Below are 27,047 nucleotides of genomic sequence, written 5' to 3'. Positions count from 1 at the left end.
ACCTGATTTTCAGGGTTCAGTGGTTATAGTTTAGTTTTTGTGTTTTGGTCTGTTTTTCTTGTATTGTATGCACAAGGTATACTATAGTTGGTGTATTGAATGATTGTAAGGAGTACATGTCCAAATGGCTGGCGTCATCTGACCTTGACCTCATTTTTATGGTTCATTGGTCAAACTTAAGTTGTTTTTTTTTAATATTATATACAACAGGTCAATTATACTTGGTGTATGGAAATATTTTATGATGTACATGTCAGTCTCACAGGTTTATTTTGACCTTGACCTTATTTTCACAGGTCATTGCTCAATGTTAAGTTTTTGTGTTTTGCTTTGTTTTTCTTAAAACTACAAGCAATTGTTCATGTGTATTTGGTGTATTGAATGATTATTTAAAAGGTGTTTTTGTCTGTCTGGCATGCATTATCTGACCTTGAACTCATTTTCACAGTTCATTGGTTATTGATAATTTTTCATGGTTAAGTTTGTTTCTTAGATACTATAAGCAATAGGTCAATTATAATTCAGGCCTAGATTGATTGGTAAGTGCATGTCTGTCTGGCATGGTTCATCTGACCTTGACCTCATTTTCATGGTTTATTGGTCATTGTTCAATTTTCTTTACTAATTATGTTTCTGGGGAGCGATAAGCAATAGGTCAACTATATTTGGTGTATTGATGGCTTATAAGGTCTATATGTATTTCCTGTTTTGGTTTATATGACCATGACCTCATTTTACAGTTCATGTTAAGTTTATGTGGTACCTGTAATAAAGTTAAGACTATCAACATTAAATCAATATGTTGTTAAAAAAGGCCAGATATTTCAAAGTGTGCACTCTTGTTACATGAGTTATGGGACTTTGACTTTTTAGGGCTGTGATAATAATTAAAAGTGAAAGCTATTGTACTTCTGAGTCCTTGCAGACTGATAAAATTTCAACTTAAACCATTTATATTTTCATTATTTTTATTATATAAAATATCAGCAATGTCAAATAAATAACAATACACACAACAAAGCACTAGATTAAAATAGTTTTGTAATATTCATAATACAAAGCACTAGATTAAAATAGCTTGGTAATATTAACAATACAAAGCACTAGATAACAAATGACAAGAAATAGCACTAGATAACAATACATAGGTAACAATCAACAGTCTCTGGAGAATACACAGAAATCTTCTGCCAGTGACTGTACAGTAGTGTCATTGTCTTGTTGTGTACGTCTCGGTGAACTCTCTGGTGTGCTAGATGAAGGAGTGGAGTTGGCAGACTTCATGATCAGGGTAGATAACTCTTGGATCTGGTTCCATTTCTTCTCTCTGTATTGATTGTACATCTTACAGATACCAACCGTAGTTGACTTCTGGATCATCAAATGGTTATGGTAACCATGACTACCATTGATGTCAGCTGTAAACAAGTAGTGGTCTAGTTGCTGGATTTTGCCTTCTAGTAAGTTGAGTTGAGTTGCTGCTTGGTCATGTGCTGTGAGTAAGGTCTTGAGCTGCTGAGCAAAGTCTAGAACAGTAGAGTATTCCATTATTGGTTTGGTAGTATGTTGGTTGGAGGACTAGTTAAGTGATTTGAATACCTTTCCCCAAATTATGCTCCTGTATATATATCTTTACAATTACTCAAAATTAAAGTAAGCTTGGGTTTGGCTTGTGTTTGTGATAAAATCTTCTCACTTTTGTTACTTCCTGTTTGTAAGATTAAAAGATTTTAAAACAAAACAATTACTTAATAAGTACAGATAAAAGAGATTGATCAAATAATTATTAAAGATGAAAGAAATTAATCAATTCATAATTGAAGATGAAAGAAATTAATCAATTGATAATTGAAGATGAAAGAAATTAATCAAGTAATAATTGAGAACAAAAAAAATTAATCAAATAATAATTAAAGGTCAAAAATTTATCAAGTAATTGTTTGTTAGAGAATTTTTTTATCAATAATTGAAATAAAAATATTTTTTTAAAGTAATAATAATAAATAAATAGAAGATAATTTTGAATAGAATTTTTTTTTTTTTGATAAACCATAATGATGTTTTACAAAATATAATGGAATTTTTTATACAAGAAATGATAACAAATGCCATAAAAAGTGCTATAAAAAGTGCCATAATTTTATTGACTATACAGCATCATGGAATGATATTGAACATGTTAAAATAGTTCTATTGGCTATTGGTTATGTCATTGATAATATTGAAGGTCATTATATAAGGACATTTCATCCTTTGAAATGAACATATGTGATTTTTTTCAAGCCCAGAAGGTAGAAGACCTGGATCCTTCATACTTTATAAATAGATGCCTTATGTGATGAAGTTTCAATCTGTCATATATCCATTGTTATTGACCTCATTTCATTGTTTTGAAAAAGATTTAGTATTTTGAATTTTTCTCTTATTATGAGTAACAGGAAGGTCCTCATACTCGTCAGACAGTCACTTGACCTCAATCTCACTTCATGGATCAGTGAACAAGGTTAAGTTTTCCTTATCTCAGATACTATAAGCAAAAGGTCTCCTATATTAGGTGTTTGGAATTATTGTAAGGTGTACCTGTCCAACTGACAGGTGTCATCTCACCTGGACCTGATTTTCAGGGTTCAGTGGTTATAGTTTAGTTTTTATACGACCGCAAATTTTGAAAAAAATTTCGTCGTATATTGCTATCACGTTGGCGTCGTCGTCGTCGTCGTCCGAATACTTTTAGTTTTCGCACTCTAACTTTAGTAAAAGTGAATAGAAATCTGTGAAATTTTAACACAAGGTTTATGACCATAAAAGGAAGGCTGGTATTGATTTTGGGAGTTTTGGTCCCAATATTTTAGGAATTAGGGGCCAAAAAGGGCCCAAATAAGCATTTTCTTGGTTTTCGCACTATAACTTTAGTTTAAGTTAATAGAAATCTATGAAATTTTGACACAAGGTTTATGACCACAAAAGAAAGGTTGGGATTGATTTTGGGAGTTTTGGTTTCAACAGTTTAGGAATTAGGGGCCAAAAAAGGGCCCAAATAAGCATTATTCTTGGTTTTTGCACAATAACTTTAGTTAAAGTTAATAGAAATCAATGAAATTTAAACACAATGTTTATGACCACAAAAGGAAGGTTGGTATTGATTTTGGGAGTTTCGGTCCCAACAGTTTAGGAATTAGGGGCCAAAAAGGGACCCAAATAAGCATTTTTCTTGGTTTTCGCACCATAGCGTTAGTATAAGTGAATAGAAATCTATGAAATTTAAACACAAGGTTTATGACTATAAAAGGAAGGTTGGTATTGATTTTGGGAGTTTTGGTCCCAACAGTTAAGGAAAAAGGGGCCCAAAGGGTCCAAAAATAAACTTTGTTTGATTTCATCAAAATTTAATAATTGGGGTTCTTTAATATGCCAAATCTAACTGTGTATGTAGATTCTTAATTTTTGGTCCCGTTTTCAAATTGGTCTTCATTAAGGTCCAAAGGGTCCAAAATTAAACTTAGTTTGATTTTAACAAAAATTGAAACCTTGGGGTTCTTTGATATGCTGAATCTAAAAATGTACTTAGATTTTTGATTATTGGCCCAGTTTTCAAGTTGGCCCAAATCGAGGTCCAATATTAAACATTGTTTGATTTCATCAAAAATTGAATAATTGGGGTTCTTTGATATGCCAAATCTAACTGTGTATGTAGATTCTTAATTTTTTGTCCAGTTTTAAAATTGGTCTAAATTAAAGTGCAAAGGGTCCAAAATTAAACTAAGTTTGATTTTAACAAAAATCAAATTCTTGGGCCTCTTTGATATGCTGAATCTAAACATGTACTTAGATTTTTGATTATGGACCCAGTTTTCAAGTTGGTCTAAATCAGGATCTTAAATTATTATATTAAGAATTGTGCAATAGCAAGTCTTTTCAATTGCACAGTATTGTGCAATGGCAAGAAATATCTAATTTCACAATATTGTGAAATAGCAAATTTTTTTTTAATTAAGAGTTATCTTTCTTTGTCCAGTAAAGTAAGCAAGAAATATCTGCAAGAATTTTTTTTAATTGGAGTTATCTTTCTTTGTCCAGAATCAACTTAAATCTTTGTTATATACAATATACAATGTACAATGTATATTCACTTTTTACTACCAACTGATAAATTTAAATAATCTTTACCATTCAGTGATAACAAGCAGTTTTTTTACATCTTAATATTTTATGATGTATTTAAATGAGTAGTAATTGTTGCAAACTCCATTAGAATATTTTAATTGAAATTAGTTTTGGAATAAGGGAAAGGGGGATGTGATTAAAAAATTGGGTTCAATTTTTCTCATTTGAAATTTCATAAATAAAAAGAAAATTTCTTCAAACATTTTTTTGAGAGGATTAATATTCAACAGCATAGTGAATTGCTCTAAGGGAAAACAAAAATTTTAAGTTCACTTGAATACATTCATTCTGTGTCAGAAACCTATGCTGTGTCAACTATTTAATCACAATCCAAATTTAGAGCGGAATCCAGCTTGAATGTTGTGTCCATACTTGCCCCAACTGTTCAGGGTTCAACCTCTGCGGTCGTATAAAGCTACGCCCTGCGGAGCATCTGGTTGTGTTTTGATCTGTTTTTCTTGTATTGTATGCACAAGGTATACTATAGTTGGTGTATTGAATGATTGAAAGGAGTACATGTCCAAATGGCTGGCGTCATCTGACCTTGACCTCATTTTTATGGTTCATTGGTCAAACTTAAGTTTTTAAGTTTTTGTCTTTTTTTTAATATTATATACAATAGGTCAATTATACTTGGTGTATGGAAATATTTTATGATGTTCATGTCAGTCTCACAGGTCTATTTTGACCTTGACCTTATTTTCACAGGTCATTGCTCAATGTTAAGTTTTTATACGACCGCAAATTTTGAAAAAAATTTCGTCGTATATTGCTATCACGTTGGCGTCGTCGTCGTCGTCAGAATACTTTTAGTTTTCGCACTTTAACTTTAGTAAAAGTGAATAGAAATCTATGAAATTTTAACACAAGGTTTATGACCATTAAAGGAAGGTTGGTATTGATTTTGGGAGTTTTGGTCCGAACATTTTAGGAATTAGGGGCCAAAAAGGGCGCAAATAAGCATTTTCTTGGTTTTCGCACTATAACTTTAGTTTTAGTTAATAGAAATCTATGAAATTTTGACACAAGGTTTATGACCACAAAAGAAAGGTTGGGATTGATTTTGGGAGTTTTGGTTTCAACAGTTTAGGAATTAGGGGCCATAAAAGGGCCCAAATAAGCATTATTCTTGGTTTTTGCACAATAACTTTAGGTTAAGTTAATAGAAATCAATGAAATTTAAACACAATGTTTATGACCACAAAAGGAAAATTGGTATTGATTTTGGGAGTTTAGGTCCCAACAGTTTAGGAATTAGGGGCCAAAAAGGGACCCAAATTAGCATTTTTCTTGGTTTTCGCACCATAACGTTAGTATAAGTAAATAGAAATCTATGAAATTTAAACACAAGGTTTATGACCATAAAAGGAAGGTTGGTATTGATTTTGGGAGTTTTGGTCCCAACAGTTTAGGAAAAAGGGGCCCAAAGGGTCCAAAATTAAACTTTGTTTGATTTCATCAAAATTGAATAATTGGGGTTCTTTGATATGCCGAATCTAACTGTGTATGTAGATTCTTAACTTTTGGTCATGTTTTCAAATTGGTCTACATTAAGGTCCAAAGGGTCCAAAATTAAACTTAGTTTGATTTTGACAAAAAATGAATAGGTTGGGTTCTTTGATATGTTGAATCTAAAAATGTACTTAGATTCTTGATTATTGGCCCAGTTTTCAAGTTGGTCCAAATCTGGGTCCAAAATTAAACTTTATTTGATTTCATCAAAAATTAAATAAATGGGGTTCTTTGATATGCCAAATCTAACTGTGTATGTAGATTCTTCATTTTTGATCCCGTTTTCAAATTGGCCTACATTAAGGTCCAAAGGGTCCAAAATTAAACTAAGTTTGATTTTAACAAAAATTAAATTCTTGGGCCTCTTTGATATGCTGAATCTAAACATGTACTTAGATTTTTGATTATGGGCCCAGTTTTCAAGGTGGTCCAAATCAGGATCTAAAATTATTATATTAAGTATTGTGCAATAGCAAGTCTTTTCAATTGCACAGTATTGTGCAATGGCAAGAAATATCTAATTTCACAATATTGTGAAATAGCAAATTTTTTTTTTAATTAGAGTTATCTTTCTTTGTCCAGAATAGTAAGCAATAAATATCTGATTGCAAGATTTTTTTTTATTGGAGTTATCTTTCTTTGTCCAGAATCAACTTAAATCTTTGTTATAAACAATATACAATGTATATTCACTTTTTACTATTAACTGATAAATTTAAATAATCTTTACCATTCAGTGATAACAAGCAGTTTTTTTACATCTTAATATTTTATGATGTATTTAGATTAGTAGTTATTGTTGCAAACTCCATTAGAATATTTTAATTGAGATTAGTTTTGGAATAAGGGAAAGGGGGATGTGATTAAAAAATTGGGTTCAATTTTTCTCATTTGAAATTTCATAAATAAAAAGAAAATTTCTTCAAACATTTTTTTGAGAGGATTAATATTCAACAGCATAGTGAATTGCTCTAAGAGAAAACAAAAAATTTAAGTTCATTAGAACACATTCATTCTGTGTCAGAAACCTATGCTGTGTCAACTATTAAATCACAATCCAAATTTAGAGCTGAATCCAGCTTGAATGTTGTGTCCATACTTGCCCCAACCGTTCAGGGTTCAACCTCTGCGGTCGTATAAAGCTACGCCCTGCATGTCTGGTTGTGTTTTGGTCTGTTTTTCTTAAAACTACAAGCAATTGTTCATGTGTATTTGGTGTATTGAATGATTATTTAAAAGGTGTTTTTGTCTGTCTGGCATGTATTATCTGACCTTGAACTCATTTTCACAGTTCATTGGTTATTGATAATTTTTCATGGTTAAGTTTGTTTCTTAGATACTATAAGCAATAGGTCAATTATAATTCAGGCCTAGATTGATTGGTAAGTGCATGTCTGTCTGGCATGGTTCATCTGACCTTGACCTCATTTTCATGGTTTATTGGTCATTGTTCAATTTTCTTTACTAATTATGTTTCTGGGGAGCGATAAGCAATAGGTCAACTATATTTGGTGTATTAATGGCTTATAAGGTCTATATGTATTTCCTGTTTTGGTTTATATGACCATGACCTCATTTTACAGTTCATGTTAAGTTTATGTGGTACCTGTAATAAAGTTAAGACTATCAACATTAAATCAATATGTTGTTAAAAAAGGCCAGATATTTCAAAGTGTGCACTCTTGTTACATGAGTTATGGGACTTTGACTTTTTAGAGCTGTGATAATAATTAAAAGTGAAAGCTATTGTACTTCTGAGTCCTTGCAGACTGATAAAATTTCAACTTAAACCATTTATATTTTCATTATTTTTATTATATAAAATATCAGCAATGTCAAATAAATAACAATACACACAACAAAGCACTAGATTAAAATAGTTTTGTAATATTCATAATACAAAGCACTAGATTAAAATAGCTTGGTAATATTAACAATACAAAGCACTAGATAACAAATGACAAGACATAGCACTAGATAACAATACATAGGTAACTATCAACAGTCTCTGGAGAATACACAGAAATCTTCTGCCAGTGACTGTACAGTAGTGTCATTGTCATGTTGTGTACGTCTCGGTGAACTCTCTGGTGTGCTAGATGAAGGAGTGGAGTTGGCAGACTTCATGATCAGGGTAGATAACTCTTGGATCTGGTTCCATTTCTTCTCTCTGTATTGATTGTACATCTTACGGATACCAAGCGTAGTTGACTTCTGGATCATCAAATGGTTATGGTAACCATGACTACCATTGATGTCAGCTGTAAACAAGTAGTGGTCTAGTTGCTGGATTTTGCCTTCTAGTAAGTTGAGTTGAGTTGCTGCTTGGTCATGTGCTGTGAGTAAGGTCTTGAGCTGCTGAGCAAAGTCTAGAACAGTAGAGTATTCCATTATTGGTTTGGTAGTATGTTGGTTGGAGGACTAGTTAAGTGATTTGAATACCTTTCCCCAAATTATGCTCCTGTATATATATCTTTACAATTACTCAAAATTAAAGTAAGCTTGGGTTTGGCTTGTGTTTGTGATAAAATCTTCTCACTTTTGTTACTTCCTGTTTGTAAGATTAAAAGATTTTAAAACAAAACAAGTACTTAATAAGTACAGATAAAAGAGATTGATCAAATAATTATTAAAGATGAAAGAAATTAATCAATTCATAATTGAAGATGAAAGAAATTAATCAATTGATAATTGAAGATGAATGAAATTAATCAAGTAATAATTGAGAACAAAAAAAATTAATCAAATAATAATTAAAGGTCAAAAATTTATCAAGTAATTGTTTGTTAGAGAATTTTTTTATCAATAATTGAAATAAAAATATTTTTTTGAAGTAATAATAATAAATAAATAGAAGATAATTTTGAATAGAATTTTTTTTTTTTTTAATAAACCATAATGATGTTTTACAAAATATAATGGAATTTTTTATACAAGAAATGATAACAAATGCCATAAAAAGTGCTATAAAAAGTGCCATAATTTTATTGACTATACAGCATCATGGAATGATATTGAACATGTTAAAATAGTTCTATTGGCTATTGGTTATGTCATTGATAATATTGAAGGTCATTATATAAGGACATTTCATCCTTTGAAATGAACATATGTGATTTTTTTCAAGCCCAGAAGGTAGAAGACCTGGAGCCTTCATACTTTATAAATAGATGCCTTATGTGATGAAGTTTCAATCTGTCATATATCCATTGTTATTGACCTCATTTCATTGTTTTGAAAAAGATTTAGTATTTTGAATTTTTCTCTTATTATGAGTAACAGGAAGGTCCTCATACTCGTCAGACAGTCACTTGACCTCAATCTCACTTCATGGATCAGTGAACAAGGTTAAGTTTTCCTTATCTCAGATACTATAAGCAAAAGGTCTCCTATATTAGGTGTTTGGAATTATTGTAAGGTGTACCTGTCCAACTGACAGGTGTCATCTCACCTGGACCTGATTTTCAGGGTTCAGTGGTTATAGTTTAGTTTTTATACGACCGCAAATTTTGAAAAAAATTTCGTCGTATATTGCTAACACGTTGGCGTCGTCGTCGTCGTCGTCCGAATACTTTTAGTTTTCGCACTCTAACTTTAGTAAAAGTGAATAGAAATCTGTGAAATTTTAACACAAGGTTTATGACCATAAAAGGAAGGCTGGTATTGATTTTGGGAGTTTTGGTCCCAATATTTTAGGAATTAGGGGCCAAAAAGGGCCCAAATAAGCATTTTCTTGGTTTTCGCACTATAACTTTAGTTTAAGTTAATAGAAATCTATGAAATTTTGACACAAGGTTTATGACCACAAAAGAAAGGTTGGGATTGATTTTGGGAGTTTTGGTTTCAACAGTTTAGGAATTAGGGGCCAAAAAAGGGCCCAAATAAGCATTATTCTTGGTTTTTGCACAATAACTTTAGTTAAAGTTAATAGAAATCAATGAAATTTAAACACAATGTTTATGACCACAAAAGGAAGGTTGGTATTGATTTTGGGAGTTTAGGTCCCAACAGTTTAGGAATTAGGGGCCAAAAAGGGACCCAAATAAGCATTTTTCTTGGTTTTCGCACCATAGCGTTAGTATAAGTGAATAGAAATCTATGAAATTTAAACACAAGGTTTATGACTATAAAAGGAAGGTTGGTATTGATTTTGGGAGTTTTGGTCCCAACAGTTAAGGAAAAAGGGGCCCAAAGGGTCCAAAAATAAACTTTGTTTGATTTCATCAAAATTTAATAATTGGGGTTCTTTAATATGCCGAATCTAACTGTGTATGTAGATTCTTAATTTTTGGTCCCGTTTTCAAATTGGTCTTCATTAAGGTCCAAAGGGTCCAAAATTAAACTTAGTTTGATTTTAACAAAAATTGAAACCTTGGGGTTCTTTGATATGCTGAATCTAAAAATGTACTTAGATTTTTGATTATTGGCCCAGTTTTCAAGTTGGCCCAAATCGAGGTCCAATATTAAACATTGTTTGATTTCATCAAAAATTGAATAATTGGGGTTCTTTGATATGCCAAATCTAACTGTGTATGTAGATTCTTAATTTTTTGTCCAGTTTTAAAATTGGTCTAAATTAAAGTGCAAAGGGTCCAAAATTAAACTAAGTTTGATTTTAACAAAAATCAAATTCTTGGGCCTCTTTGATATGCTGAATCTAAACATGTACTTAGATTTTTGATTATGGACCCAGTTTTCAAGTTGGTCTAAATCAGGATCTTAAATTATTATATTAAGAATTGTGCAATAGCAAGTCTTTTCAATTGCACAGTATTGTGCAATGGCAAGAAATATCTAATTTCACAATATTGTGAAATAGCAAATTTTTTTTTAATTAAGAGTTATCTTTCTTTGTCCAGTAAAGTAAGCAAGAAATATCTGCAAGAATTTTTTTTAATTGGAGTTATCTTTCTTTGTCCAGAATCAACTTAAATCTTTGTTATATACAATATACAATGTACAATGTATATTCACTTTTTACTACCAACTGATAAATTTAAATAATCTTTACCATTCAGTGATAACAAGCAGTTTTTTTACATCTTAATATTTTATGATGTATTTAAATGAGTAGTAATTGTTGCAAACTCCATTAGAATATTTTAATTGAAATTAGTTTTGGAATAAGGGAAAGGGGGATGTGATTAAAAAATTGGGTTCAATTTTTCTCATTTGAAATTTCATAAATAAAAAGAAAATTTCTTCAAACATTTTTTTGAGAGGATTAATATTCAACAGCATAGTGAATTGCTCTAAGGGAAAACAAAAATTTTAAGTTCACTTGAATACATTCATTCTGTGTCAGAAACCTATGCTGTGTCAACTATTTAATCACAATCCAAATTTAGAGCGGAATCCAGCTTGAATGTTGTGTCCATACTTGCCCCAACTGTTCAGGGTTCAACCTCTGCGGTCGTATAAAGCTACGCCCTGCGGAGCATCTGGTTGTGTTTTGATCTGTTTTTCTTGTATTATATGCACAAGGTATACTATAGTTGGTGTATTGAATGATTGAAAGGAGTACATGTCCAAATGGCTGGCGTCATCTGACCTTGACCTCATTTTTATGGTTCATTGGTCAAACTTAAGTTTTTAAGTTTTTGTCTTTTTTTTAATATTATATACAATAGGTCAATTATACTTGGTGTATGAATTATTTTATGATGTACATGTCAGTCTCACAGGTCTATTTTGACCTTGACCTTATTTTCACAGGTCATTGCTCAATGTTAAGTTTTTATACGACCGCAAATTTTGAAAAAAATTTCGTCGTATATTGCTATCACGTTGGCGTCGTCGTCGTCGTCAGAATACTTTTAGTTTTCGCACTTTAACTTTAGTAAAAGTGAATAGAAATCTATGAAATTTTAACACAAGGTTTATGACCATTAAAGGAAGGTTGGTATTGATTTTGGGAGTTTTGGTCCGAACATTTTAGGAATTAGGGGCCAAAAAGGGCCCAAATAAGCATTTTCTTGGTTTTCGCACTATAACTTTAGTTTTAGTTAATAGAAATCTATGAAATTTTGACACAAGGTTTATGACCACAAAAGAAAGGTTGGGATTGATTTTGGGAGTTTTGGTTTCAACAGTTTAGGAATTAGGGGCCAAAAAAGGGCCCAAATAAGCATTATTCTTGGTTTTTGCACAATAACTTTAGGTTAAGTTAATAGAAATCAATGAAATTTAAACACAATGTTTATGACCACAAAAGGAAGATTGGTATTGATTTTGGGAGTTTAGGTCCCAACAGTTTAGGAATTAGGGGCCAAAAAGGGACCCAAATTAGCATTTTTCTTGGTTTTCGCACCATAACGTTAGTATAAGTAAATAGAAATCTATGAAATTTAAACACAAGGTTTATGACCATAAAAGGAAGGTTGGTATTGATTTTGGGAGTTTTGGTCCCAACAGTTTAGGAAAAAGGGGCCCAAAGGGTCCAAAATTAAACTTTGTTTGATTTCATCAAAATTGAATAATTGGGGTTCTTTGATATGCCGAATCTAACTGTGTATGTAGATTCTTAACTTTTGGTCATGTTTTCAAATTGGTCTACATTAAGGTCCAAAGGGTCCAAAATTAAACTTAGTTTGATTTTGACAAAAAATGAATAGGTTGGGTTCTTTGATATGTTGAATCTAAAAATGTACTTAGATTCTTGATTATTGGCCCAGTTTTCAAGTTGGTCCAAATCTGGGTCCAAAATTAAACTTTATTTGATTTCATCAAAAATTAAATAAATGGGGTTCTTTGATATGCCAAATCTAACTGTGTATGTAGATTCTTCATTTTTGATTCCGTTTTCAAATTGGCCTACATTAAGGTCCAAAGGGTCCAAAATTAAACTAAGTTTGATTTTAACAAAAATTAAATTCTTGGGCCTCTTTGATATGCTGAATCTAAACATGTACTTAGATTTTTGATTATGGGCCCAGTTTTCAAGGTGGTCCAAATCAGGATCTAAAATTATTATATTAAGTATTGTGCAATAGCAAGTCTTTTCAATTGCACAGTATTGTGCAATGGCAAGAAATATCTAATTTCACAATATTGTGAAATAGCAAATTTTTTTTTTAATTAGAGTTATCTTTCTTTGTCCAGAATAGTAAGCAAGAAATATCTGATTGCAAGATTTTTTTTAATTGGAGTTATCTTTCTTTGTCCAGAATCAACTTAAATCTTTGTTATATACAATATACAATGCATATTCACTTTTTACTACCAACTGATAAATTTAAATAATCTTTACCATTCAGTGATAACAAGCAGTTTTTTTTACATCTTAATATTTTATGATGTATTTAAATTAGTAGTTATTGTTGCAAACTCCATTAGAATATTTTAATTGAGATTAGTTTTGGAATAAGGGAAAGGGGGATGTGATTAAAAAATTGGGTTCAATTTTTCTCATTTGAAATTTCATAAATAAAAAGAAAATTTCTTCAAACATTTTTTTGAGAGGATTAATATTCAACAGCATAGTGAATTGCTCTAAGAGAAAACAAAAAAATTAAGTTCATTAGAACACATTCATTCTGTGTCAGAAACCTATGCTGTGTCAACTATTAAATCACAATCCAAATTTAGAGCTGAATCCAGCTTGAATGTTGTGTCCATACTTGCCCCAACCGTTCAGGGTTCAACCTCTGCGGTCGTATAAAGCTACGCCCTGCATGTCTGGTTGTGTTTTGGTCTGTTTTTCTTAAAACTACAAGCAATTGTTCATGTGTATTTGGTGTATTGAATGATTATTTAAAAGGTGTTTTTGTCTGTCTGGCATGTATTATCTGACCTTGAACTCATTTTCACAGTTCATTGGTTATTGATAATTTTTCATGGTTAAGTTTGTTTCTTAGATACTATAAGCAATAGGTCAATTATAATTCAGGCCTAGATTGATTGGTAAGTGCATGTCTGTCTGGCATGGTTCATCTGACCTTGACCTCATTTTCATGGTTTATTGGTCATTGTTCAATTTTCTTTACTAATTATGTTTCTGGGGAGCGATAAGCAATAGGTCAACTATATTTGGTGTATTAATGGCTTATAAGGTCTATATGTATTTCCTGTTTTGGTTTATATGACCATGACCTCATTTTACAGTTCATGTTAAGTTTATGTGGTACCTGTAATAAAGTTAAGACTATCAACATTAAATCAATATGTTGTTAAAAAAGGCCAGATATTTCAAAGTGTGCACTCTTGTTACATGAGTTATGGGACTTTGACTTTTTAGAGCTGTGATAATAATTAAAAGTGAAAGCTATTGTACTTCTGAGTCCTTGCAGACTGATAAAATTTCAACTTAAAACATTTATATTTTCATTATTTTTATTATATAAAATATCAGCAATGTCAAATAAATAACAATACACACAACAAAGCACTAGATTAAAATAGTTTTGTAATATTCATAATACAAAGCACTAGATTAAAATAGCTTGGTAATATTAACAATACAAAGCACTAGATAACAAATGACAAGACATAGCACTAGATAACAATACATAGGTAACAATCAACAGTCTCTGGAGAATACACAGAAATCTTCTGCCAGTGACTGTACAGTAGTGTCATTGTCATGTTGTGTACGTCTCGGTGAACTCTCTGGTGTGCTAGATGAAGGAGTGGAGTTGGCAGACTTCATGATCAGGGTAGATAACTCTTGGATCTGGTTCCATTTCTTCTCTCTGTATTGATTGTACATCTTACGGATACCAAGCGTAGTTGACTTCTGGATCATCAAATGGTTATGGTAACCATGACTACCATTGATGTCAGCTGTAAACAAGTAGTGGTCTAGTTGCTGGATTTTGCCTTCTAGTAAGTTGAGTTGAGTTGCTGCTTGGTCATGTGCTGTGAGTAAGGTCTTGAGCTGCTGAGCAAAGTCTAGAACAGTAGAGTATTCCATTATTGGTTTGGTAGTATGTTGGTTGGAGGACTAGTTAAGTGATTTGAATACCTTTCCCCAAATTATGCTCCTGTATATATATCTTTACAATTACTCAAAATTAAAGTAAGCTTGGGTTTGGCTTGTGTTTGTGATAAAATCTTCTCACTTTTGTTACTTCCTGTTTGTAAGATTAAAAGATTTTAAAACAAAACAATTACTTAATAAGTACAGATAAAAGAGATTGATCAAATAATTATTAAAGATGAAAGAAATTAATCAATTCATAATTGAAGATGAAAGAAATTAATCAATTGATAATTGAAGATGAAAGAAATTAATCAAGTAATAATTGAGAACAAAAGAATTTAATCAAATAATAATTAAAGGTCAAAAATTTATCAAGTAATTGTTTGTTAGAGAATTTTTTTTATCAATAATTGAAATAAAATTTTTTTTTTGAAGTAATGATAATAAAAAAATAGAAGATAATTTTGAATAGATTTTTTTTTTTTTTTTAATTAACCATAATGATGTTTTACAAAATATAATGGAATTTTTTATACAAGAAATGATAACAAATGCCATAAAAGTGCTATAAAAAGTGCCATAATTTTATTGACTATACAGCATCATGGAATGATATTTAACATGTTAAAATATTTCTATTGGCTATTGGTTATGTCATTGATAATATTGAAGGTCATTATATAAGGACATTTCATCCTTTGAAATGAACATATGTGATTTTTTTTCAAGCCCAGAAGGTAGAAGACCTGGATCCTTCATACTTTATAAATAGATGCCTTATGTGATGAAGTTTCAATCTGTCATATATCCATTGTTATTGACCTCATTTCATTGTTTTGAAAAAAATTTAGTATTTTGAATTTTTCTCTTATTATGAGTAACAGGAAGGTCCTCATACTCGTCAGACAGTCACTTGACCTCAATCTCACTTCATGGATCAGTGAACAAGGTTAAGTTTTCCTTATCTCAGATACTATAAGCAAAAGGTCTCCTATATTAGGCGTTTGGAATTATTGTAAGGTGTACCTGTCCAACTGACCGGTGTCATCTCACCTCGACCTGATTTTCAGGGTTCAGTGGTTATAGTTTAGTTTTTATACGACCGCAAATTTTGAAAAAATTTTCGTCGTATATTGCTATCACGTTGGCGTCGTCGGCGTCGTCGTCCGAATACTTTTAGTTTTCGCACTCTAACTTTAGTAAAAGCGAATAGAAATCTATGAAATTTTAACACAAGGTTTATGACCATAAAAGGAAGGCTGGTATTGATTTTGGGAGTTTTGGTCCCAACATTTAAGGAATTAGGGGCCAAAAAGGGCCCAAATAAGCATTTTCTTGGTTTTCGCACTATAACTTTAGTTTAAGTTAATAGAAATCTATGAAATTATGACACAAGCTTTATGACCACAAAAGAAAGGTTGGGATTGATTTTGGGAGTTTTGGTTTCAACAGTTTAGGAATTAGGGGCCAAAAAAGGGCCCAAATAAGCATTATTCTTGGTTTTCGCACAATAACTTTAGTTAAAGTAAATAGAAATCAATGAAATTTAAACACAATGTTTATGACCACAAAAGGAAGGTTGGTATTGATTTTGGGAGTTTCGGTCCCAACAGTTTAGGAATTAGGGGCCAAAAAGGGACCCAAATAAGCATTTTTCTTGGTTTTCGCACCATAGCGTTAGTATAAGTAAATAGAAATCTATGAAATTTAAACACAAGGTTTATGACTATTAAAGGAAGGTTGGTATTGATTTTGGGAGTTTTGGTCCCAACAGTTAAGGAAAAAGGGGCCCAAAGGGTCCAAAATTAAATTTTGTTTGATTTCATCAAAATTGAATAATTGGGGTTCTTTAATATGCCGAATCTAACTGTGTATGTAGATTCTTAATTTTTGGTCCCGTTTTCAAATTGGTCTACATAAAGGTCCAAAGAGTCCAAAATTAAACTTAGTTTGATTTTAACAAAAATTGAAACCTTTGGGTTCATTGATATGCTGAATCTAAAAGTGTACTTAGATTTTTGATTATTGGCCCAGTTTTCAAGTTGGCCCAAATCGAGGTCCAAAATTAAACATTGTTTGATTTCATCAAATATTGAATAATTGGGGTTCTTTGATATGCCAAATCTAACTGTGTATGTAGATTCTTAATTTTTGGTCCAGTTTTAAAATTGGTCTAAATTAAAGTCCAAAGGGTCCAAAATTAAACTAAGTTTGATTTTAACAAAAATCAAATTCTTGGGCCTCTTTGATATGCTGAATCTAAACATGTACATAGATTTTTGATTATGGGCCCAGTTTTCAAGTTGGTCCAAATCAGGATCTAAAATTATTATATTAAGTATTGTGCAATAGCAAGTCTTTTCAATTGCACAGTATTGTGCAATGGCAAGAAATATCTAATTTCACAATATTGTGAAATAGCAAATTTTTTTTTAATTAAGAGTTATCTTTCTTTGTCCAGTATAGTAAGCAAGAAATATCTGCAAGAATTTTTTTTAATTGGAGTTATCTTTCTTTGTCCAGAATCAACTTAAATCTTTGTTATATACAATATACAATGTATATTCACTTTTTACTACCAACTGATAAATTTAAATAATCTTTACCATTCAGTGATAACAAGCAGTTTTTTTACATCTTAATATTTTATGATGTATTTAAATGAGTAGTTATTGTTGCAAACTCCATTAGAATATTTTAATTGAAATTAGTTTTGGAATAAGGGAAAGGGGGATGTGATTAAAAAATTGGGTTCAATTTTTCTCATTTGAAATTTCATAAATAAAAAGAAAATTTCTTCAAACATTTTTTTGAGAGGATTGATATTCAACAGCATAGTGAATTGCTCTAAGAGAAAACAAAAATTTTAAGTTCATTTGAATACATTCATTCTGTGTCAGAAACCTATGCTGTGTCAACTATTTAATCACAATCCAAATTTAGAGCGGAATCCAGCTTGAATGTTGTGTCCATACTTGCCCCAACCATTCAGGGTTCAACCTCTGCGGTCGTATAAAGCTACGCCCTGTGGAGCATCTGGTTGTGTTTTGGTCTGTTTTTCTTGTATTGTATGCACAAGGTATACTATAGTTGGTGTATTGAATGATTGAAAGGAGTACATGTCCAAATGGCTGGCGTCATCTGACCTTGACCTCATTTTTATGGTTCATTGGTCAAACTTAAGTTTTTAAGTTTTTGTCTTTTTTTTAAATATTATATACAATAGGTCAATTATACTTGGTGTATGGAAATATTTTATGATGTACATGTCAGTCTCACAGGTTTATTTTGACCTTGACCTTATTTTCACAGGTCATTGCTCAATGTTAAGTTTTTGTGTTTTGCTTTGTTTTTCTTAAAACTACAAGCAATTGTTCATGTGTATTTGGTGTATTGAATGATTATTTAAAAGGTGTTTTTGTCTGTCTGGCATGTATTATCTGACCTTGAACTCATTTTCACAGTTCATTGGTTATTGATAATTTTTCATGGTTAAGTTTGTTTCTTAGATACTATAAGCAATAGGTCAATTATAATTCAGGCCTAGATTGATTTGTAAGTGCATGTCTGTCTGGCATGGTTCATCTGACCTTGACCTCATTTTCATGGTTTATTGGTCATTGTTCAATTTATCTTTATTAATTATGTTTCTGGGGAGCGATAAGCAATAGGTCAACTATATTTGGTGTATTGATGGCTTATAAGGTCTATATGTATTTCCTGTTTTGGTTTATATGACCATGACCTCATTTTACAGTTCATGTTAAGTTTATGTGGTACCTGTAATAAAGTTAAGACTATCAACATTAAATCAATATGTTGTTAAAAAAGGCAAGATATTTCAAAGTGTGCACTCTTGTTACATGAGGTATGGGACTTTGACTTTTTAGAGCTGTGATAATAATTAAAAGTGAAAGCTATTGTACTTCTGAGTCCTTGCAGACTGATAAAATTTCAACTTAAAACATTTATATTTTCATTATTTTTATTATATAAAATATCAGCAATGTCAAATAAATAACAATACACACAACAAAGCACTAGATTAAAATAGTTTTGTAATATTCATAATACAAAGCACTAGAATAAAATAGCTTGGTAATATTAACAATACAAAGCACTAGATAACAAATGACAAGACATAGCACTAGATAACAATACATAGGTAACAATCAACAGTCTTTGGAGAATACACAGAAATCTTCTGCCAGTGACTGTACAGTAGTGTCATTGTCTTGTTGTGTACGTCTCGGTGAACTCTCTGGTGTGCTAGATGAAGGAGTGGAGTTGGCAGACTTCATGATCAGGGTAGATAACTCTTGGATCTGGTTCCATTTCTTCTCTCTGTATTGATTGTACATCTTACGGATACCAAGTGTAGTTGACTTCTGGATCATCAAATGGTTATGGTAACCATGACTACCATTGATGTCAGCTGTAAACAAGTAGTGGTCTAGTTGCTGGATTTTGCCTTCTAGTAAGTTGAGTTGAGTTGCTGCTTGGTCATGTGCTGTGAGTAAGGTCTTGAGCTGCTGAGCAAAGTCTAGAACAGTAGAGTATTCCATTATTGGTTTGGTAGTATGTTGGTTGGAGGACTAGTTAAGTGATTTGAATACCTTTCTTCAAATTATGCTCCTGTATATATATCTTTACAAATTACTCAAAATTAAAGTAAGCTTGGGTTGGGCTTGTGTTTGTGATAAAATCTTCTCACTTTTGTTACTTCCTGTCTGTAAGATTAAAAGATTTTAAAACAAAACAATTACTTAATTAGTGTAGAAAAAAGTTATTAATCAATTCATAATTGAATATAGAAAGAAATCAATTTAGTAATAATAGAAAATAAAAGAAATTAAAAAAAGATGAAATGATTATCAATAAAATGAAAGACTTAAAAATAATAGATTTAATCAAAAGTTTAATTAAAATGAATGTCTTGTGCCATTTTCACTGATTAGTTTGATAAGCATGTTAATAAAAACATTTTGTAAATGCATTGAAATAGAAAGCAAGCACATCCAGCCATCTCAATCACAATGGTCCAAACGAATCTGAAAAGAAGAAAAATAATTGAAATTTTCATCCTTTGATTATTATTATAATGGGTATCCATGTCACTAGAATATTTCAGCAAGTTGTTGGTCAATTTATTTGATGTCCAGCTCTAGGAATCCTTGTATTCTTTGCTAAGAGTTCATCCCAAAACAAAAACCTCAGTTCAACAACACAGAAGTTGACAAATACACTACATGTACTTGATGTTGATTTGTTGGCTTTTTACAATTAAAGTGTAAAGTGAACATGTTGTTTCATGCTAGACATAGCCATAAATATTTTGTCTTGAATAATGTTACACAGTATGTTTGAGGTGAAAACCAATGTATTAGATAATGAACTTAGAATGATATATTTTGGTCTATTTCAGAATGCATTCCCAGTACAAGGACTATTCTCGACCCATTTACTGTCATTAGATGCTCTGCTGTCTATAATAGATTGTATAGAACCTCATTGTTATAACAGAATATTGGCTAAACAGAAGACTGATACTGGTATGTTTTTATCTTGTCAGATTCAAGAATAACATATACATGCATATCAAAATAGTTGACTTTGTTTTCAGTTTATCATGCACCACATTGCTGCAGTCTTAGCTCTTATTGGATGGCTATGATAAAAAAAAAAACAAAAAAAAAAACAACATCAATTTCTGTAAAGAAATCATTCTTATAAAAAAATTGTATTTAGTCTGGACAGAATTGATGACGTTTATTCTTTAGTCGTTAATTGTGTAGAAATAGCCTTTTCCTCTAGTTTTAATAAAGAAATATTGAATCACAACTGATGACAATGAACTGTAAAGAAACAGTTATCTACCTTTTCAAATCTAGCTTTAAAATGAAAATATATCTAAAAACAATTATGCATCACTGCATGTTCCCACCAGGAATATTATTCTTGAAAGTTTCCCTATTGATAGGAAGACAATAACAATCAAAACCAAGGAGTAAACAAAGACTCATAAAACCAAGGAGTAAACAAAGTCTCATAAAACCAAGGAGTAAACAAAGACTAATAAAACCAAGGGGTAAACAAAGACTCATAAAACCAAGGAGTAAACAAAGACTTATAAAACCAAGGTGTAAACAAAGACTCATAAAACCAAGGGGTAAACAAAGACTTATAAAACCAAGGTGTAAACAAAGACTCATAAAACCAAGGGGTAAACAAAGACTTATAAAACCAAGGAGTTAACAAAGACTCATAAAACCAAAAGACATTTGCATCAACATTGACAAATAATAAATAAGAAACATCACAAACTCCACTAAAAACCGGTAGTGAAATCAGTTGCTCCGGAAGGGTAAGCATTTCCTGCACCATATACGACACCTGTCGTGTTATTTCTTTGTTCAGTTCCATAATGATGGAAGGTTGTTATGAGTGAGGAAAAATATCAGATATGATTTCTGACACACTTTTGTCATAATGGCAAATCAGCTCATGATGGCGACCTTAAAATTTCTTGAAAGATGACCTTAATTTGATTGGTTCATAGCCCTGGTTTAGCAACTTTTAAGAATTTGAGAATTGTCATTTCTATGCTACACCATTAAGGTTTAGTTGTAAGTATTCCTGTCTTATAACGTTTTCCATAAGTATTTAAAGGAAATGAAGTTAGAAGTTTTAATATTAGGGTACCACAAGCTTGGAAAATTAGACTGCAATATATGTTGTAAGCTAATTTATCATATTTTTTCAGCATTGAAAGAAAGCCAGTCATCTACAGAATCAGAAGTTAACACTGAAGGATCCACATCAAAACAAGGTATTTGTTAATCGTGTTGTACTAATTTGTAGTTGTTCTGTTTATTAATGTATTAGTATTTTAAAATTATTGTGCTATATTACATGGTATAAAATTATAAACTTTTCTCATCTTGCATTCCATTGGATGTGCTTGGAGTTAGAGCCAGTGATTATTGAACAGAGAAGAGAGTTTTCATTTAGAACCTTCCCTGACATTACAACATAAAGATATGTCATACAATTAAAAAATAAAATGTTATGGCAAAATTAAATTTTGTTATTGATAGGCAAACATTTAATATTACGGCATGAAATATTTTGAATTTAACTTATTAAGCAGGTTTATGCTGTTGAATCTAGCATTACTGGTAAATAGCAATTCTTTATTTTAATTTGGCAGATTCAAAACTGAGTAAAGAAATAAATGTAAAGAAGAACCAGAGTGTTAGACAGAACAGAATGAAAGTAACAGAAGAAAAAGTACCTACTTCAGATGAGATAGCATCTACAAGGCATAAAAAGAAGGTATTATAATAAATGATAAGAAAAATTGTATATATAGAAAAGAAAGGATATGGGTCTTATCCATCTAGTAGATACAGTATACTCTTGTCTTGTCACAAGATAAGACATAATAAGGTAGCCTGAATTTTTTATATCAGAATATGTGAATAACACTGAAAGTTTTGTGTGTTCAAATTGTGTTATTTCTGGATTTAGCTTCACCAGGAATACTCAAACCAAACTTTGGAAGCCAAGAATACATCAATATCCAAATAAGTGAGGAGCTGTATATGACCAAATAGAACCTAAATCCAATAGCCAATCGTTTAAAATCAATGTTCAGAATGTTGGAAATAAATTTAAGGAACCATTATATGTTAGGCAAAAACTGCTTATCCTAGGCATGGTAGAAATCTGTTAGTGCCAAAAATTGCCTCCTTTTGCTCGACAATTCATTTGCTCAAATGTTAGTTTGTGCAACTAGTTTTCCAAAAACCTAGTAAGATTGCACCAAATATGAAATATACTTTTGTACCTACTCTAAAATCATATTATTATTTTCTCATCACTTGGCATCCGTCGTCGTCCGTCGTCTGTCGTCCGTTGTCCGGCGTTAACTTTTACAAAAATCTTCTCCTCTGAAACTACTTGGCCAAATTAAACCAAACTTGGCCACAATCATCATTAATGTATCTAGTTTAAAGTTTGTGTTTTTTTACCCGGCCAACCATCCAAGATGGAAGCCATGGCTAAAAATAGAACATAGGGGTAAAATGCAGTTTTTGGCTTATAACTCAAAAACCAAAGCATTTAGAGCAAATCTGACAAGGGGTAAAATTGTTAATCTGGTCAAGATCTATCTGCCCTGAAATTTTCAGATGAATCAGACAACCCATTGTTGGGTTGTTGCCCCTAAATTGGTAATTTTAAGGAAATTTTACTGTTTTTGGTTATTATCTTGAATATTATTATAGATGGAGATAAACTGTAAACAGCAATAATGTTCAGCAAAGTAAGATTTACAAATAAGTCAACATGACCAAAATGGTCAGTTGACCCCTTTAGGAGTTATTGCCCTTTATAATAAATTTTTAACCATTTTTCGTAAATATCCATCATCTTTTACAAAAATCATCTTCTCTGAAACTACTGGGCCAAATTGAACCAAACTTGGCCACAATCATCATTGATGTATCTTGTTTAAAGTTTGTGTTTTTTTACCGAGCCAACCATCCAAGATGGCCGCCATGGCTAAAAATAGAACATAGGGGTAAAATGCAGTTTTGGTTTATAACTCAAAAACCAAAGCATTTAGAGCAAATCTGAAATGGGTTAAAATTGTTTATCAGGTCAAGATCTATCTGCCCTGAAATTTTCAGATGAATCAGACAACCCATTGTTGGGTTGCTGCCCCTAAATTGGTAATTTTAAGGAAATTTTACTGTTTTTGGTAATTATCTTGAATATTATTATAGATGGAGATAAACTGTAAACAGCAATAATATTCAGCAAAGTAAGATTTACAAATAAGTCAACATGAACAAAATGGTCAGTTGACCCCTTTAGGGGTTATTGTCCTTTATAATCAATTTTTAACCATTTTTCGTAAATATCCATGATCTTTTACAAAAATCTTCTCCTCTGAAACTACCGGGCCAAATTAATCCAAACTTGGCCACAATCATCATTGATGTATCTGGTCTAAAGTTTGTGTTTTTTTACCCGGCCAACCATCCAAGATGGCCGCCATGGCTAAAAATAGAACATAGGGGTAAAATGCAGTTTTGGTTTATAACTCAAAAACCAAAGCATTTAGAGCAAATCTGAAATGGGTTAAAATTGTTTATCAGGTCAAGATCTATCTGCCCTGAAATTTTCAGATGAATCAGACAACCCATTGTTGGGTTGCTGCCCCTAAATTGGTAATTTTAAGGAAATTTTACTGTTTTTGGTAATTATCTTGAATATTATTATAGATGGAGATAAACTGTAAACAGCAATAATATTCAGCAAAGTAAGATTTACAAATATGTCAACATGAACAAAATGGTCAGTTGACCCCTTTAGGGGTTATTGTCCTTTATAATCAATTTTTAACCATTTTTCGTAAATATCCATGATCTTTTACAAAAATCTTCTCCTCTGAATCTACCGGGCCAAATTAATCCAAACTTGGCCACAATCATCATTGATGTATCTGGTCTAAAGTTTGTGTTTTTTTACCCGGCCAACCATCCAAGATGGCCGCCATGGCTAAAAATAGAACATAGGGGTAAAACGCAGTTTTTGGCTTATTACTCAAAAACCATAGCATTTATAGCAAATCTGACGGGAGTAAAATTGTTTATCTGGTCAAGATCTATCTGCCCTGAAATTTTCAGATGAATGGGACAACTCGTTGTTAGAGTGCTGCCCCTAAATTGGTAATTTTAAGGAAATTTTGCTGTTTTGGGTTATTATCTTGAATATTATTATAGATAGAGATAAACTGTAAACAGCAATAATGTTCAGCAATTTAAGACTCAAAAATAAGTCAAAATGACCAAAATGTTCAATTGACCCCCTAAGAAGTTATTGTCCTTTATAATCAATTTTTAACAATTTTCATAAAATTTGTTAATTTTTACCAATATTTTCCACTGAAACTACACGGACAAGTTCATTATAGACAGAGATAATTGTAAGCAGCAAGAATTTTCAGTAAAGTAAGATGTACAAACACATCACAATCACCTAAACTTAATTTTGTCATGAACTGTCTGCTTCCTTTGTTAAATTTACATATACCTAGGTGAGCGACACAGGCTCTTTAGAGCCTCTAGTTAATATTTATTAAAACAATGAGTTCCCTTTTATAGCAATCAACTTCTTTTAACTCATATTTAGAGATTATATATTACAGGTATATTATGAAGGAACAAAACAATTTAATGTCAAGCCTGCCAAAGGTATTCAGTATTTACAAGAACAAGGATATCTTAAATCTCCACTGGATCCTAATGAAGTTGTGATCTTCCTGAAAGAGAACCCACGCTTAGATAAAGCACAGATTGGAGAATATATCAGTCGAAAGACTAATGGAGAAGTCCTCAAAGCTTTTGTCACGTAGGCATATTAATCTTTATTTTCAAATCTCACTAGTTCTGCATGAATAAATTTGTAGATGACAATTAACTGTAAAATAACAGAAAATATATTCCATATTAGTTTTGATCAGATAAATGACTTATAAACATTATTATGTTTAGTTCTTGAATAAAGAATGTAGCAAATATTTTTTAGATGGCTGCATGTTTGAAGCAAAAAAGTTTTAGTTCTAAGGAAGTTCTTGATTTCATTTCAGAATTGAATCAATATGCAACTACAAATATGTACACATTAGTGCTTAACTGTCTTTGACTGTCTTCTCCGTCTATCTAATAGTTTATTTGTGTATTTTTTATAGGTCATTCCACTTTGAAGATTTGCGACTTGATGAAGCATTAAGGTTGTATCTAGAGGCATTCCGACTCCCAGGAGAAGCTCCTGTTATATCTTATTTAATAGAACACTTTTCAGAACATTGGTCGGTAAGTTAAAATACATTTGAAAAATAAAATGTTACAGATTTTCAAAATCTGAAGATCTATTATTAGTAATGTGAATTCAGAAATTAGGTGTATCCTTCACCTCTGGCAAAATGCTATTTCTAAATAATGCTATTGTAAAATTTTATGAAGGATAATCACTAATGAAATTATAAAAGCATGTTTTTATGCCCCATTTATGGGCATTATGTTTTCTGGTCTTTGCATCCTTCTGTCAATTCGTCTGTCTGTAGTACCGTTGGTCCGTCCATCTGTCCGTTCGTCCCAGTTAAGGTTTAAGTTTTTGGTCGATGTAGTGTTTGACGAAGTTGAAGTCCAATCAATTTGAAACTTAGTAAACATGTTCCCTATGATATGATCTTTCTAATTTTAATGCCAAATTAGAGATTTTATCCCATTTTCATGGTCCACTGAACATAGAAAATGATAGTGCAGATGGGGCATCCGTGTACTTGGGACATATTCTTGTTATTATTATGAAACTGATACTGTCACTTTTTTTCTCATTAATTGATAAAAATATTTTAATGATTTTATGAATTTACAGTATTAGAAATGAAACCAGTTGAACTATTTTTGAAATTCATTGTTTTAAAGGAAAAAATGATGAAGTATCAATTAAAAAGAATGCAGTGAACTAATCCTATTCAAAGCATACAATGAAAAAAACAAAACTGTACACTTGTAAAATAAGTGTTTTGTTTTGTCCTGAATCCTTTTTCTGTTGTTTGTGAAATATAATTAGGTATCACATATTTCCAAATTTGTATATGGTCATGAAATCTAAGAGATTTAATATAATAAGATTGTATACAGAAAACATTGTTCATGTTTTATTTCCAAGAAAAGTAATGGAGAATCATTCAATAACTTTCAATAGATATAGGAAGATGTGGTGTGAGTGCCAATGAGAATTTCAAGCCTTTATTGAAACTTATGCCATTATTATGTTTTAATTTTCTAGAGAAGTAATGGAGAACCATTTGCTAACTATGATGCAGCCTTTACTTTAACCTATGCCATTATTATGTTTTTATTTTCCAGAGAAGTAATGGAGAACCATTTGCTAACTATGATGCAGCCTTTACTTTAACCTATGCCATTATTATGTTGAATGTTGATCAACATAATCATAATGCCAAGAAACAAAATATACCTATGACAAATGTGGTGAGTATTAGGATATATAATTGGGTAGGAGGTTATGCCAATGAGACAAAAATACAACTGCACATAAACTTAAAAGATATTTTGAGAGGTCAAATTACATATTGGAAGACCAAATCAACTGGACTAAATAGAGCATGGTTATCTGATTATAATATATTAGGAATCATTGTCTTTTACCGCTTATATTATGTACAAATTGTAATATTAAATTGATTCTTCATCTGATTTAAGATATATGTCATCGGCAAAGTTCTCTCTAGTTATTTACATTCAGCTTATATAAGATATGTCAACAGCCAAGTTTCATCTTGTTACTTATTAAAAATAGATGTAATACCAACAGATTGAATAGATTTGTATTTTGAATTGACAAAATTATT

General features: G+C 31.3%; 1 protein-coding gene across 4 annotated transcripts in view; it reads left to right on the top strand.

The window, feature by feature from the left end:
• Positions 1 to 27,047, top strand: part of LOC134725480 (Golgi-specific brefeldin A-resistance guanine nucleotide exchange factor 1-like) — an 80,486-nt gene that overhangs the window by 31,338 nt on the left and 22,101 nt on the right. For all 4 annotated transcript variants that reach the window (XM_063589328.1, XM_063589326.1, XM_063589324.1 and 1 more), the window contains exons 14-19: positions 20,022 to 20,148; positions 21,360 to 21,425; positions 21,807 to 21,931; positions 24,813 to 25,015; positions 25,356 to 25,479; positions 26,542 to 26,667. In XM_063589328.1, the coding sequence (XP_063445398.1) occupies positions 20,022 to 20,148; positions 21,360 to 21,425; positions 21,807 to 21,931; positions 24,813 to 25,015; positions 25,356 to 25,479; positions 26,542 to 26,667 (771 nt within the window). The remainder of the gene's footprint in view (positions 1 to 20,021; positions 20,149 to 21,359; positions 21,426 to 21,806; positions 21,932 to 24,812; positions 25,016 to 25,355; positions 25,480 to 26,541; positions 26,668 to 27,047) is intronic.

This window comes from Mytilus trossulus, chromosome 7 (genome assembly GCF_036588685.1).
Source record: "Mytilus trossulus isolate FHL-02 chromosome 7, PNRI_Mtr1.1.1.hap1, whole genome shotgun sequence".
Lineage (NCBI taxonomy): Eukaryota > Metazoa > Mollusca > Bivalvia > Mytilida > Mytilidae > Mytilus > Mytilus trossulus.
Note: the sequence above shows the minus strand (reverse complement) of the source record. Positions and strands in the feature narration are given on the sequence as shown.